Source organism: Nerophis lumbriciformis, linkage group LG10 (assembly GCF_033978685.3).
Source record: "Nerophis lumbriciformis linkage group LG10, RoL_Nlum_v2.1, whole genome shotgun sequence".
Classification (NCBI taxonomy): domain Eukaryota; kingdom Metazoa; phylum Chordata; class Actinopteri; order Syngnathiformes; family Syngnathidae; genus Nerophis; species Nerophis lumbriciformis.
The window spans coordinates 7802406-7818319 of record NC_084557.2 but is presented as its reverse complement, the minus strand read 5'-3'; the positions used below and the strand labels follow the sequence as shown (position 1 = coordinate 7818319).

The following is a 15914-nucleotide window of genomic DNA, read 5'->3' as shown; positions in this document are numbered from 1 at the left end:
GTAAACTGATTTTTAATGGTTTTAACCATTCTGAAATTGTGATAATGTTCCCCTTTAAGTAAAACATTCCGTCCAAACAAGTGTAATGAAACTGACCCGCCTGCTCCAGGGCCATCATGGTGGACTGCTCTATCAGGTCTCTCTCTATGAAGGTCCTGAAGTCCTCGCTGTACACGCTGAGGTCCGGAAGCTGGAATGTGTAGATGGGCATCTCGAGAGGGAACTGCTCGTTGGTACACTCGTTGGCCACCTGCAGCCTCGCCAGGGAGACAATGGCGGAGCTGGCGTGGGAGATCCCCCGGGACAGACGCTTCTCTGGAGAGGAACATGGAGACAGATGTGAATGGATGTAGGGGAAAGAAGTGGGGTCAATAGTGGAGACCATGTTCTAGGCTAGTGGTTCGGTTCCAACGTGTTCTATTGTTAATTCATGCCATTTTAAGCAGTAAACTACGTTCTATTTTCCAGCATCACAGCACCTACACAAGCTACTTAAACCCCTGCGGTAAATGCACTCCAAAATACAAGCAGTATGGTGGTCACGTTGTGCGTATCTGGTACCAAAATAAAACATTTTGACAAAAGAATCCCTTATATCAGGGGTGCACATTACGTTGATGGCGAGCTACCAGTCGATGGTGGAGGGTGTGTCAGTCCATCGCTAGCCAGGCATTAACAAAATAGACCTAAAAATTAGCAGCCATCAATCTTCACCAAGACGTCACTTTCATTACTTGATTGACATTTGCGGCACCCGAGGATCTTGTGAGATGACGCTGGCTGCTGCCAGATCATTATTAAGAAAAAATGACTGACATGAAGGCGAGAAACACTTTTTATTTCAACAGACTCTCGTCAAAACTCTAAAGACCGACTGCACAGAACATTATTCACCCAAGGAACTTTAGACATTAGAGAGTTCCGGTCGGACGTTTTTTCACGGGACACAGTTCGGGCGTTGTTGTTGCACTAGTGAGGAGATGCTGCTCCATTATTGATAGAAGTAAAGTCAATATGTCATTAAAACAGTTCGCTCCATCTTTTGACAGTTCTTCCACCCCCGTCCTTGCACGCTACACCGCTACAACAAAGATGACGGGGAGAAGACGCTGTCGAAGTGGAGGCACGTAAATAAGACCGCCCACAAAACGGTGCATTCTGAAGTGCGACTGTCACAAAGCGACTTAAAGATGGTCTGTAAAACATCATCTATGCAACATTTTGACCAAAGAACCACCATCACATGTTATGTAGACCAGTGGTCCCCAACCTTTTTTGCACCACGGACCGTTTTAATGTAGGCATTATTTTCAGGGACCGGCTTCCCACTTGTGAAAAATACAACTCACGATAACGCTGAAGTAGTGGGAGCCCTGGGCTTCTTTCTTTGCAATGAAATGCTGATGGAAATCAGCCTTTGGCTACAATGTCACATTTATATCTGATATGGAGGAGATCTTGCCCCAAGTGGAGGAGTTCAAGTACCTCGGAGTCTTGTTCACGAGTGAGGGAAGAGTGGATCGTGAGATCGACAGGCGGATCGGTGCGGCGTTTTCAGTAATGCGGACGCTGTATCGATCTGTTGTGGTGAAGAAGGAGCTGAGCTGGAAGGCAAAGCTCTCAATTTACCGGTCGATCTACGTTCCCATCCTCACCTATGGTCATGAGCTTTGGGTTATGACCGAAAGGACAAAATCACGGGTACAAGCGGCCGAAATGAGTTTCCTCCGCCGGGTGGCGGGGCTCTCCCTTAGAGATAGGATGAGAAGCTCTGCCATCTGGGGGGAGCTCAAAGTAAAGTCGCTGCTCCTCCACATCGAGAGGAGCCAGATGAGGTGGTTCGGGCATCTGGTCAGGATGCCACCCGAACGCCTCCCTAGGGAGGTGTTTAGGGCACGTCCGACCGGTAGGAGGCCACGGGGAAGACCCAGGACACGTTGGGAAGACTATGTCTCCCGGCTGGCCTGGGAACGCCTCGGGATCCCCCGGGAAGAGCTGGATAAAGTGGCTGGGGAGAGGGAAGTCTGGGCTTCCCTGTTTAGGCTGCTGCCCCCGCGACCCGACCTCGGATAAGCGGAAGAAGATGGATGGATGGATGTTCATGAATGTGCATCGTATCATGTCTCAAAGTTATAATAAATGGCAACTTCCTATGAGGAGTTTTATTGTACATCATTGGTGTGTCTAGTGCACAGGTGTCAAACTCAAGGGCCAGATCTGCTCCTCTACGTCCTTTTATATGGCCTGCACAAGTTTGGAAACAATATGTGTCAATAAAATACCTTATATTTTCTTTCTTTACTTTTTTATTTTCTTACTAAAGGTATTTGGGGTTTTTTCTAGTTTGACAGGGAAAATATTGTGTCCAATATTGCAACAAATATTACAGTATCTAACTTTTATGGTCAAAATCCAAACACATATTTAAATATCTGCTTAACTTATGGTTTCGAAGCAAGTTATCCATCAAATTGTACACTATAAAAATGACCAATAGATTTTACTGTAAAATTTAGGGAGTTTTTTACAGTATATTACTGTAAGTTGAAAAAAAACCCGACCGATGTTTGTTTTTCTACAGTAAAATTCTGTTGACTGAGCTGTCAGTTTGTTTGTTTTTTTTAAATCCACGGTTGATGATTTTATGCTACCACATTTTATTTTGGTAAAAAACTGGCCTCTGTGTTGCCAAAATAAAATTAAACAGCGGTACTGTATTTCTGTTTACAGTAATATATTGTAATAATAATAAAATAACACCATATATTTTACAGTTAAAGTCTGGCAACTAAGCTGCCAATTTTTTTCTGTAAAAAAAAAAAAGGTCAAATCCACAGATTTTTTTTACTCTTTACATAAAAAAAAAAAAAAGCAAAATATTTGCTGTAAATTCATAGGCAAATTCATTAATTATTTACTGTTACAAGCGGCCCTCTATTGGCAGCCATGACTGCGGTGTGGCCCTCAATGAAAACAAGTTTGACACCCCTGGTCTAGTGGGACAGGCCAAAGTTAAGTAGGAGAAAATGCAGTCCTTTATAAATTATTTAATGTTTCTCTCCGGCCTGGTAGCAAATGCTTCAGGGACCGGTACCGGTCCCCGGACTGGTGGTTGTGGACCACCGATGTAGACCACAAGGAAGTCTTTTACATTTAGAAAAAAATGATAATATGACCCCTTTAATGCGCCTTATAATCCGGCGCGCCTTTTGTATGAAAACAATCGAAAATATACCATTCATCGGCAGTGCGCCTTATGGTCCGGAAAATACGGCATACTTGCCAACCCTCCCGGATTTTCCGGGGGACTCCCGAAATTCAGCGCCTCTCCCGAAAACCTCCCGGGACAAATTTTCTCCCGAAAATCTCCCGAAATTCAGGCGGACTCAGGTCCATGAGGACCTGAGTCCGCTAACCCACAATATAACCAGCATACCTGCCCAATCACGTTATAACTGTAGAATGATGGAGGGCGAGTTCTTGGTTTCTTATGTGGGTTTATCGTTAGGCAGTTTCATTAACGTCCTCCCAGCGCGGCAACAACACACAACAACAGCAGTCATGTTTTTGCATACCGTAAAGCAGTCCGTCTGCCGTAAACAGCAATGTTGTGACAGTCTTAAACAGGACAATACTGTCATCTAGTGCATGTGATGAAAGCACTTTTGTGTCAATGCATCATCAGAGTTCAGCATGGTTAGAAAAATAGTGACAGAGAATAGAACAAGGATGGACAATTCAACCCTTAACTCAACAATGAGTAGATGAGTGTTATGTGTGTGTATATGTGTAAATAAATGAACACTGAAATTCAAGTATTTATTTTATATATATATATATATATATATATATATATATATATATATATATATATATATATATATATATATATATATATATATATATATATATGTATGTGTGGGGAAAAAAAATCACAAGACTATTTCATCTCTACAGGCCTGTTTCATGAGGGGGGGTACCCTCAATCATCAGGATGATTGAGGTCTTGTGATTTTTTTTCCCACACATACATATATTGCGCTCTACTACGGTATCGAGCACTATTTTTTGGATAACCTTATTAAGACATATATATATATATATATATATATATATAATACAATTAATATATATATATATATATATACGTATATATATATATATATATATATATATATACATACATACATATAATAAAATAAATATATATATATATTTGTATATATATATATATATATATGTATATATATATACATATATATATATATATATATATATATATGTATATATATATATATATATATATATATATATATATATATATATATATATGTATATATGAAATCGGAGGTCTCAAGGTTGGCAAGTATGAAATACGGTAAACATTTTTTGTGGTTTAGCAACAAAGTTCAAATGGGCTTATCAAGTATTTCATCAGGCATCTACAGTATTTGAGAAGAAGCACTGGATGAAACAAGAAAATACGGTAATTAAAACATAAATCCCAATTGTACTACTTATAGTTATTTTTCAAAGTAAATCCAACAAAACCGATGCAATAGGTTTGTGTCTACCTTGTGCATTGTCGTCCTGCTTCTGCGCACACGGCCTGTCGATCTTGCTGACAGGGGTTGGTGTGTCACGCGCCTCCGGCTGTTTGTAATAGCGGCCCTCGTTGAAGACCTGCGGCAGGTTGGCAGTGTGGACCTGCCTGAGCTCCTCATAATCATTCAGAGCAGCACTGAGGTCCCAGTTTTTACCTGTGGGGTCACACAATAATAATGATGAAGAAAAACACCATCAAGTCTCAAGAAATTCCAATTAATTATCAGTAAAACAGATTTTTTCAGCGGTTCAAAAAGCTGACTGGAAATGTTCCCACAGATGTGTGGCAACATGAAAACTACTGACAGCAGTTTACTGTAAACAATAATAAACACTGCTATCTTGGAAGTGCTACTGAGAGCAGAAAGTGATAACCTGGTATTGAAATCAAAAGAAAACTTAATTTGTAAAAAAATTTAAAATAAAACAAAATTTAATATCTGCGATTAACCAATCGTCAACTATTAAGATTCTATTGATTGTGTAGAACTGCATCTTGAAGCATCCATCCATCCATCCATTTTCTACCGCTTATTCCCTTCGGGGTCGCGGGGGGCGTTGGAGCCTATCTCAGCTACAATCGGGCGGAAGGCGGGGTACACCCTGGACAAGTCGCCGCCTCATCGCAGGGCCAACACAGATAGCAATTGAGGGTATATAGAGTGCACTACTTGGCTAGAACCAGCAGAGGCGCTGTTGTTTGTGGTCTAAAGCGGTGTTTTTCAACCTTTTATGAGCCAAGGCACATTTTTTGTGTGGAAAAAATCCGGAGGCACACCACCGCCAGGAATCATTAAAAAACGAAACTCAGTTGACAATAAAAAGTCATCGTCGCAATTGTTGGATATGACTTTAAACCATAACCAAGCATGCATCACGCCATCCTAGTCACTGCAATTGTGTCCTTGGGCAAGACACTTTGCCCACCTGCTCCCAGTGCCACCCACACTGGTTTAAATGTAACTTAGATATTGGGTTTTACTATGTAAAAGCGCTTTGAGTCACTAGAGAAAAGCGCTATATAAATATAATTCACTTCACTTCACTTCACTATAGCTCTTGTCTCAAAGTAGGTGTACTGTCACCACCTGTCACATCACACCCTGACTTATTTTGAGTTTTTTCCTGTTTTCCTGTGTGTAGTGTTTTAGTTCTTGTCTTGCGCTCCTATTTTGGTGGCTTTTTCTCTTTTTTTGGTAATTCCCTGTTGCAGTTTCATGTCTTCCTTTGAGCGATATTTCCCGCATCTACTATGTTTTAGCAATCAAAAATATTTCAGTTGTTTTTATCCTTCTTTGTGGGGACATTGTTGATTGTCATGTCATGTTCGGATGTACATTGTCTTCGCTCCACAGTAAGTCTTTGCTGTCGTCCAGCATTCTGTTTTTGTTTACTTTGTAGCCAGTTCAGTTTTACTTTCGTTCTGCATAGCCTTCCCTAAGCTTCAATGCCTTTTCTTAGGGGCACTCACTTTTTGTTTATTTTTGGTTTAAGAATTAGACACCTTTTTACCTGCACGCTGCCTCCCGCTGTTTCTGACATCTACAAAGCACTTAGCTACCGGCTGCCACCTACTGATATGGAAGAGTATTACACGGTTACTCTGCCGAGCTCTAGACAGCACCGACACTCAACAACAACACATCATTTGCAGACTATAATTACTGGTTTGCATAAAATATTTTTAACCCAAATAGGTGAAATTAGATCATCTCCCACGGCACACCAGACTGTATCTCACGACAGTGGTTGAAAAACACTAGTCTAAAGAACAACATGGCGTCAGGATTATTCAGCTCAACACAACACTGGCATTGAAATAGAAGTTCAGAACATTTGAAAGATTCTTGCCCCAATGAAGTTAGGGTTAAGTACCTTTCACATTTGAATACCGGTGCTCAATGGTACCAATTTTTGGTACACCTGGGTGGGTTCATGGGTTAATAAATGTGAATTTGTTAAATAATAAAATATAAAAACATTGTATTTATCATTTGAAACTGTGCTGATAATGATAACTGTGCTGTCCAGGTATATCTTGATTTCTGACATTTCTTAGTCTCATTTGCAAGTATTACATGGCAGACTTTGCATACAGTTGCCATTCCAAGATGTTCGATAACAGCAGTGTATAGACTATGCCCAGTCAGTTAGTAGTATTTTCCATTAAGATGAATATAGTCTATTTTGACTACAATGGCGGACTCGCGCAAAGCTCTTCGGGTAAATTTATACCATATATGGAGATATTTGCTGACGTCACACGTTGGAAAAAAGGCTTGTTTGGAGTAAGTACCGTATTTTTCGGACTATAAGTCGCAGTTTTTTTCATAGTTTGGCCGGGGGTGCGACTTGTACTCAGGAACGACTTATGTGTGAAATTATTAACACATTAGCGTAAAATATCAAATAATATTATTTAGCTCATTCACGTAAGAGACTAGACGTATAAGATTTCATGGGATTTAGCGATTAGGAGTGACAGATTGTTTGGTAAACGTATAGCATGTTCTATATGTTATAGTTATTTGAATGACTCTTACCATAATATGTTACGTTAACATACCAGTTGGTTATTTATGCCTCATATAACGTACACTTATTCAGCCTGTTGTTCACTATTCTTTATCTATTTTAAATTGCCTTTCAAATGTCTATTCTTGGTGTTGGCTTTTATCAAATACATTTCCCCCAAAAATGTGACTTATATATGTTTTTTCCTTCTTTATTATGCATTTTCGGCAGGTGCGACTTATACTCCGGTGCGACTTATACTCCGAAAAATACGGTATGAAGAAAGGCAAGATAGTTTTATGAATATCTCCGCCATTCCTCCATGGTTTGATTTCCAATTTTGGGGACTTATACAGATCCCAAATGCATACAAACAGGTACCAATAGGTAAGAAAAGTTGGTTTTGCATAATAGGTGCCTTTTAGTAGATTATAGTCTTAGAAGCAATTCATATAGAGACTAGAGAGCAAAGAAATATGGTATTTTTGTAAGGAACACATGCTCCATCTCAAACAGAGTAAAAGGTTGAGGTTGGGTAGGGTCAGACCAGTGAAGATGCTGCAGCCAGACAGATCCATTAACAGAGTGACAGCAATATCCTGATGCGTAGGAGAAACCTGAGCGTGCACACGCTCTTGTTAAGACTCAAGCTGAAGAAATTGTGTGCGCACATCAGACAGGGCGTGGCTCGGATGGTAGAGCGGCCATCCAGCAACATGAGGGTTCTTGGTTCAAATCCCAGTTTCAAGTTTGAAGAAACTTTAGCCACCTTGCGCCTGGTGCCATTCACACTGGTGTAGGGTTGTACGGTATACCGGTACTAACAAAGTATCGCGGTACTAATCAATTGAAATCTGTACTATACCACCTTTGAAAAGTCACGGTACCGTTCTTTCATCTGAATGCCGCTGTGCGGCGGTGACTACAGAGCCGAGGCGCATGATGTTGAGTGTGTCAAAACGCACACACAAAGTGCATACAAGTAAAAACATCTTGGAGAGCAAAAATGGCAAAAAACTACAATTCTACTGGTTAATAAAGAGGGTGGCGAAGTACAATGTGGAGGTATTTGGGCTTCAAAACTAACAATAAAGGTAAACTTTAAACATGGAGGCACCGCGTTGCAAGTCTCGTTTTACACCTTTCCTGCTTGTCGGCTCCCAGATCGTGGTCACTTTCACTTCACAATGGGTCCTTAAAGCTCCGCTCTTTGGTCGGAATGAAGAGGCTGTCGGTTAGTGCCATGTCTGTGTGATCATGTTTTTGTTTTGGTCATGTTCGGTTTTGTTTTTGGACTTTTTGTGCACTTTTGTTTTGTCACCATAGCAACCATTAGTTTTCACCTGTCACGTCACGCACCTGTTTCACGTTTTGAGTCACGCACCTGTTTCACGTTTTGAGTCACGCACCTGTTTTCGTTAATCATGTCTGTAGTATTTAAGTTCATTGTTTTCAGTTTGTCTTTCTGGTGACATCTCACATTTTTGCTCTGTACATTTCTGACACTTGTTTTCATGTCCATCCTTCATGCTGCTACTTTTGTCCAAGCCAAGTAAGTTTTTGTTTATTAATGCTATATAGTCTTTTGGTTTCATAGTTTGTTCTCTGCCACTGTGCGCACTTTTCGTTTGTACTTTTTTTTGATATATTAAATAAATCATGTACTCACATTCCCGTCTCGCCCGAGCCAACTTTCCGTTGCATTCCGGAAAAGCAAACACCCAGGACCAAGTCATGACAATTAGTTACAACTTGGTCACTTTATTTATAATTTCCACAGGGCACAACCGGACACCCACCATGCTATTAACACTCCTGCACAAGCCAGCGCTACCTCTCCTAACTTGCCAACTAACTCACTCACGTCACTCACCCCACATACTGCCATTCTTAAAGGGGCACACACACACATACGCTCCTCTCACAACAGCTGCTTTAAAACACGCTTCGCCAAATGTGGCGATTAATATTTCCACCTTTGCTTCAAACGTAGGTAAACATTTAAATAATAAGCATTTAGATCTGCATAGGGATAATGTTCGAAACCGATTCTCCCGATTCCATGGACTCGAATCCCTTTTTGAGAACCGGTTCCCGTTATCCAGGCCACTATAGTAAAGAAAAAGAGTTGGTTCTTTATTCGAATCCCTGGGAACGAATCCCTTCCCACAGGAAATGCCCTGTGGACCGGCAATGTTATGCCCATTTGATTGTAGACTCTTACTGACACCTTGTGGCGATAGGAAAATACTACGCGTCATTAGTTTGGGCACTTCCACGTTGGCGACGTCAGTTCAGTTCATGAGACAATTGAGAAGTAGATAAGTTGTGTTAGCTCTTACAAGCCTTGGAAAAGATAAGTCTGTAAGTAAACTGTTTAACTTGTTTATGTAACTCAATATTAAGGTGGAAAGTGATTAAATTTGATACTAACATGTTTATTGAAAAACGATTTTTGTGCACTGTTTCAATGGATGTTTTGAGGACTTAAAATGGCTGCCAGTCATGTATTTCCACCATCGAAATAGTTTCAACACTCAGAAGTATTTGTTTGATGATAGTACTGTATATTTGTGTGAAGTTAATATTTACATATTGTGTATTACATTTCAGTATGTTAATTGAATCACATAGCTTATACATTTGTCATTGTGTGTATTTCAGTTTAAAAAACAAACAAAAACAGTCCAGTGCAAGACAAAAGTAAAGATAGGAAAAGACAAAGCAAGATCAACAACAATAAAGAACCTACATGGATTAATCTGCTTTGGAACTTTATTAGATGTCTTGGATTGTTTGTTAGCTGTCTGCCAAGCTGTATAACCTCAACACGTATAGTGAGGGCAGAACAGGCAATATGCAATTATTGCCAGGCTTCGCTCTCATGTAAGGGGGGAAGAATTGTTGATTGATGACTGTGGTGTTCTTAGTGGCATAGTGTGTGTAGTTAGTATGTTCCAATAGCAGCAGAAGTGCACTTTTTGGAGATCTGTATTATTTTCAGTTTTGTGCCCAAGGGACTGATTTTATTTAACACTATATTATTATTTATACACCTATAGTGATCACAGAGACAGGTTGTTTTTGTGTTACTGTATATATTTTTTTTTTCTGAAAAATACCACTTAATATACTTTGGGTAACAACAGTCAATATTTTATTTTTATTTTTTTTTTTTAGGGGGGTTAACAGTCAATATTTATTTATTTATTTATTTATTTATTTTTTCTTATAAAATAAAAGTGAGCTTTTGTTGAACCAAATATTGTGTTTTTTTCCATATACAACAACCTATCTGGATTCGATAAGAGAATCCATAAGGAATCGGTTCGATAAGAGGATTCGATAATGGGCTCGAACTCGATAATTTCTTATCAAACATCATCCCTAGATCTGCACAAGGAGTTATAAAAAGTGAGAGGTAATAATGTTGTTACACCTGTCCTACTGTTCGGTCCGGTGCAGACTGTAGTCGAGGAGCACAGGGAAGACTCCCTTCAGGGTCGATGCCATTTCAATGTCTTTTAATTTATATTTTAACCTTGTAAAATTGTGCTTTTACTGTGAGGGATAAATGTAGTGTAAGATATTCTGTTAAAATAAAGCCAATATTGAAATTTTTCTTAGTTCCCTTTATTTGGAAAAGTATCGAAATGTATCAATATACATTTTGGTACTGGTACTAAATTATTGGTATCGGGACAACCCGACACTGGTGTAGGGATTTCCCGATCCAATATTTGGATCGGATCGGCCGCCGATATTTGCCAAAAAATGCGTATCGGCAAGGCATGGGAAAATGCCGATCCAGATCCAGTTTAAAAAAAACTCCGGTCCGTGTTTTTCAACGCACCGATTTAAATAATACATTCCACTTTTCTGCTGCTCTCTAATTTCCGTTCCGCATTTTCCAGCATACCTTCAACACATCCACAGGTCTGTGGATTCTCACGCAGTTGCTTTTAGCTGCTGGCATTACACGACAGGCTATTCTCACTCTTTCCTGTGTCTCCCTCTCACAGACAGCAAGCGCACCTTTTTACGCACGTCACATACTGTCACGTCATACGTCACATACGTATTCGTCCTCTCCCAGCAGAGAGGTAGCAGCATGGCTAACGTTAGCTGTGATGCTAGCGCAGCCGTGTGACCAACGTTCCCTCTAAGGTGCGCGCCTGCGCAATTACGCACTGCTCAATCGTCCTCTGCGCATAGCAATTATATGCCACGCACAAAATCAAATAAAAAAATAAGCGCATAACAATTTTCGACACACGGACACGACAGAGAAAACAGTTTTCGTCATCATTGTTCAAATATTGTAACGTCTGTCGAGACACGTATGTCACGTCATACGTCACATACTGTCACGTCATACGTCACATACGTATACGCCCTCCCCGAGCAGAGGTAGCATGGCTAACGTTAGCTGTGATGCTAGCGCAGCCATGCTAGCAACGCTCCCTCTAAGGTGCGCGCTTGTGCAATTGCGCACGGCAAATCTATGCCACGCACAAAATCAAATAAAAAAATAAGTGCATAACAATTTTCGACACACGGACACGACAGAGAAAACAGTTTTCGTCATCATTGTTCAAATATTGTAACGTCTGTCGAGACGCTTATCTCCATTCGGTGCCACACGTCCACACCATCAAAATGCCGAGGCAAACATTTCCAGATCAACACCGTATGAAAAAATTAGTGATTTTTTTAGTTGTGATTTCCTTCTCTGCATGAAAGTTTAAAAGTAGCATATATTAATGCAGTATAAAGAAGAATGTTTTAATGAAGACATGCAAGCCTTGAAAGAAAATTTTGAAAATCAAGACTACATTTCCTGCAAATGGGTGCATTTCTACCCTATATTTTAACTTTAGATTTATTCTCATATCAAACTCTTTTGGCTGTCTTTTTGACACTTACATCCGGCGCCCCCCTCCACACCCTGGATTATAAATAATTCAATGTGATTATCTTGTGTGATGACTGTATTATGATGATAGTATATATCTGATAGTATATATCTGTATCATGAATCAATTTAAGTGGACCCCGACTTAAACAAGTTGAAAAACTTATTCGGGTGTTACCATTTAGTGGTCAATTGTACGGAATATGTACTTCACTATGCAACCTACTAATAAAAGTCTCAATCAATCAATCCAAACACATAGAATCATCATACTGCTGTGATTATATGCATCAAGTGTTCATTCAAGGCTAAGGCAAAATATCGAGATATATATCGTGTATCGCAATATGGCCTTAAAATATCGCAATATTAAAAAAAGGCCATATCGCCCAGCCCTAGTTTCAATGATGCCATTTCTGTTTGTCATGTATAATTTTGTCTATTTTGTGTTTATCCTTGAATAAACAGGTCAGTTTCTTGTTGCCAACCATTGTGTATTATTCAAACTCCCCTAATTCAGCTGGCTAGTTGTTATCAAGAGTACTAAAACCATTTTCAACATGATTCTGACAACTAAGTAGGCTAAATACCTTTAAACTTTAATACATGCTCGGATAGGCCAGTATCGGTATCGGTCAGTATCGGTATCGGATCGGAAGTGCAAAAACAATATCGGTATCGGATCGGAAGTGCAAAAACCTGGATCGGGACATCCCTACACTGGTGTATGGATGTTTGGTAGTTGTCGGAGAGGCCGTAGGCGCAAATTGGCAACCATGTTTCTGTCAGTCGACCCCAAGGCAGCTTTGTCTACAAATGTAGCTTACCACCATCAAAGTGTTAATGTGGAGTGAATGAATGACGGGTTCTCAGTTTTCACTGTAAAGTGCTTTGAATGTCTAGAAAAGCGCTATATAAATCTAATCCATCATTATTAATAGTGTTGATCAAATTCAAAAGCAGTCAAATTGAAATCAATCTTGCTTCTTTAAATAACGACGTAATGCGACTATCTTCTGACTTGGCTTTGGATAAAAGAGCGTAAGTGTAAGCGCATTGTTTAACTGTCAGGTTCTTGGCTCCGTTTGGCCTCTCTCTTATCACTCTCATGGCGTTCTTTGTGGAAGGAAGCAGGCAGCTGTATTTGGAAAGAAAGCTCTTAACGCCCAGTCTGCACATTCATTGAAGCATAGTGCTGCATTTAGCAGCAAAAGAGATGAGTGTTTTTTCCTACAGAAGCACGGCTTATAAAGAGTGTGATAGTAAAAAAAAGAGTAAAGGATACCGATGCTTCTGATAATGAAAGAATAATCTGCTCCTATAACGCTTGCAACTGAAAACATTCATAAAAGTATGCACCTATCAGGGGCTTGTAACCTGACCATGTATGTCAGCCCCTAATGGACTCCTATGAGCGGAAGTTAGGCTATTTCCTCTTGACGAGACATGATGCTTCTTCGCTAAACTGAACATGAGACTTGGAACCGCTGATTGCTGTCTCTCAAGCCAATCAATGCAAACGGATTTAGTGAGCGTCTCTCAGAGGTGATCAAAACCCTGCAGCAGGGCCGCTAATGCACGGTCCCTAAATGCATCCGTACCGCAAGCATGCAATGGAAACAGTTCTCTGCTGCGTTTCAAATGGTTGTCGTCAGCAAAAAGAAGAGCTGACAAATTATTAACATGGTTACCCACATCCATTAGCGACATATTAGCATGATTCATGCAGGTATGTAACCATAGGGCAGGGGTCGGCAACCCGCGGCTCCGGAGCCCCATACGGCTCTTTGATCACTCTGATGCGGCTCAGCATCTAACTTGCTGAACCCCCCAATTTTCCCGTGAGACTTCCGGATTTCGGTGCCTCTCGCAGAAAACTCCCGGGATTAATATTCACCGATTTACACCCTTACGGTTATAATAAGGGCGTGCCATGATGGTACAACATTTGGCGCCCGCTACAATCTGTAGTAACAGCGTGTCAGCCCTATGCTTGCCATACAATATACATCTTCTGCTTGCACACGTACGTGACAGCAAGGCATACTTGGTCAACAGCCACACAGGTTACACTGACGGTAGTCATATAAAACAACTTTAACACTCTAACTAATAATGCGCCACACTTTGAACCAAAACCAAACAAGAATGACAAACACATTTCAGGAGAACATCTGCACCTTAACACAACATAAACACAACAGAACAAACACCCAGAATCCCATGCAGCCCTGACTCTTCCGGGCTACATTATACTATCACCAAACCCCACCCCACCCCAACCCTGCTCCCTCACACATCAACCCCCCGCCCCTCTCTGTGCGTCGGTTGAGGTGGGCGGGGTTATAATGTATCCCGGAAGAGTTAGTGCTGCATGGGATTCTGGGTATTTGTCCTGTTGTGTTTATGTTGTGTTACGGTGCAGATGTTCTCCCGAAATTTGTTTGTCATTCTTGTTTGGTGTGGGTTCACAGTGTGGCGCATTATTAGCAAGAGTGTTAAAGTTTTTTTTTTTTATACCGTCACCGTCAGTGTGACCTGTGTGGTTGTTGACCAAGTATGCCTTGCTGTCACCTACGTAAGCAAGCGGAAGCCCCATACAACGTGTGGCTGTTCAGGCACGCTGGCTGTAGTGGGTGCTATATGCTGCACCAACACGGCACGCATGACGCTGACAAACGGCATGCTTTTAAAACCCGCGTTCCGCACCAGCTTTCAACTTCCACTTAAAGGTGTGGGCAGCGTGTCTGAGACCCCTGGTTTATATATAGCACAAAGCAAAAAAAAAACTTTGTATGCAGTGTTATTTCATTTAAAATTTAAAAAATTTTTTGCGGCTCCCATTGTCTTCTATAATTTGTGAAACTGGTCAAAATGGCTCTTTGACTGGTAAAGGTTGCCGACCACTGCCATAGGGGATTGACTTATTAAATGTGACACCACTAAAAATATGGTTACGGACTCGTGCTCCAAAAAGGTAATAAGCCGCGGATATATACGTTGTGAAATGAGTTATTTACACAGAAATATTTTGTTAATGTTTATTTACATACCTTAATTGTTTCCAATTGCTGCCTGTACCATGGCAGTAAAATGGGTAATCAAACAATTTTTTGTTTTTTTTGTCATAAAAAAATACAATCATGTGTGCTTACAGCATACTTGCCAACCTTGAGACCTCCGATTTCGGGAGATGGGGGGCGGGGGCGTGGTTGGGGGCGGGGCGTTAAGAGGGGAGGAGTATATTTACAACTAGGATTCACCAAGTCAAGTATTTCATGTATATATATATATATATATATATATATATATATATATATATATATATATATATATATATATATATATATATATATATATATATATATATATATATACAAATATACAAGAAATACTTGAATTTCAGTGTTCATTTATTTACACATATACACACACATAACACTCATCTACTCATTGTTGAGTTAAGGGTTGAATTGTCCATCTTTGTTCTATTTGTCACTATTTTTCTAACCATGCTGAACCACTAATGATGCATTGCTGCACTAGATGGCAGTATTGTCCTGTTTAATGTGTCACAACATTGCTATTTACGGCAGACGAACTGCTTTACGGTAGACGAAATGCTGTTGTTGTGTGTTGTTACCGCGCTGGGAGGACGTTAATGAAACTGCCTAACAATAAACCCACATAAGAAACCAAGAACTCGCTCTCGATCATTCTACAGTTATAACGTGATTGGGCAGGCACCTGTTTATATTGTGTGCCTGAATTTCGGGAGATTTTCGGGAGAGGCGCTGAATTTCGGGAGTCTCCCAGAAAATCCGGGAGGGTTGGCAAGTATGGCTTACAGACTGTAGCCCTGCTGACTGTATTGATATAT

The 15914-nt window shown here is 40.3% G+C and overlaps 1 protein-coding gene across 2 annotated transcripts in view; it reads right to left on the bottom strand.

The window, feature by feature from the left end:
- The window catches only part of otud7a (OTU deubiquitinase 7A), a 117714-nt gene that overhangs the window by 53700 nt on the left and 48100 nt on the right, over positions 1-15914 (bottom strand). For both annotated transcript variants that reach the window (XM_061970363.2, XM_061970364.2), the window contains 2 exons: positions 4575-4760; positions 97-315 (listed from right to left, as the gene is read on the bottom strand). In XM_061970363.2, the coding sequence (XP_061826347.1) occupies positions 97-315; positions 4575-4760 (405 nt within the window). The remainder of the gene's footprint in view (positions 1-96; positions 316-4574; positions 4761-15914) is intronic.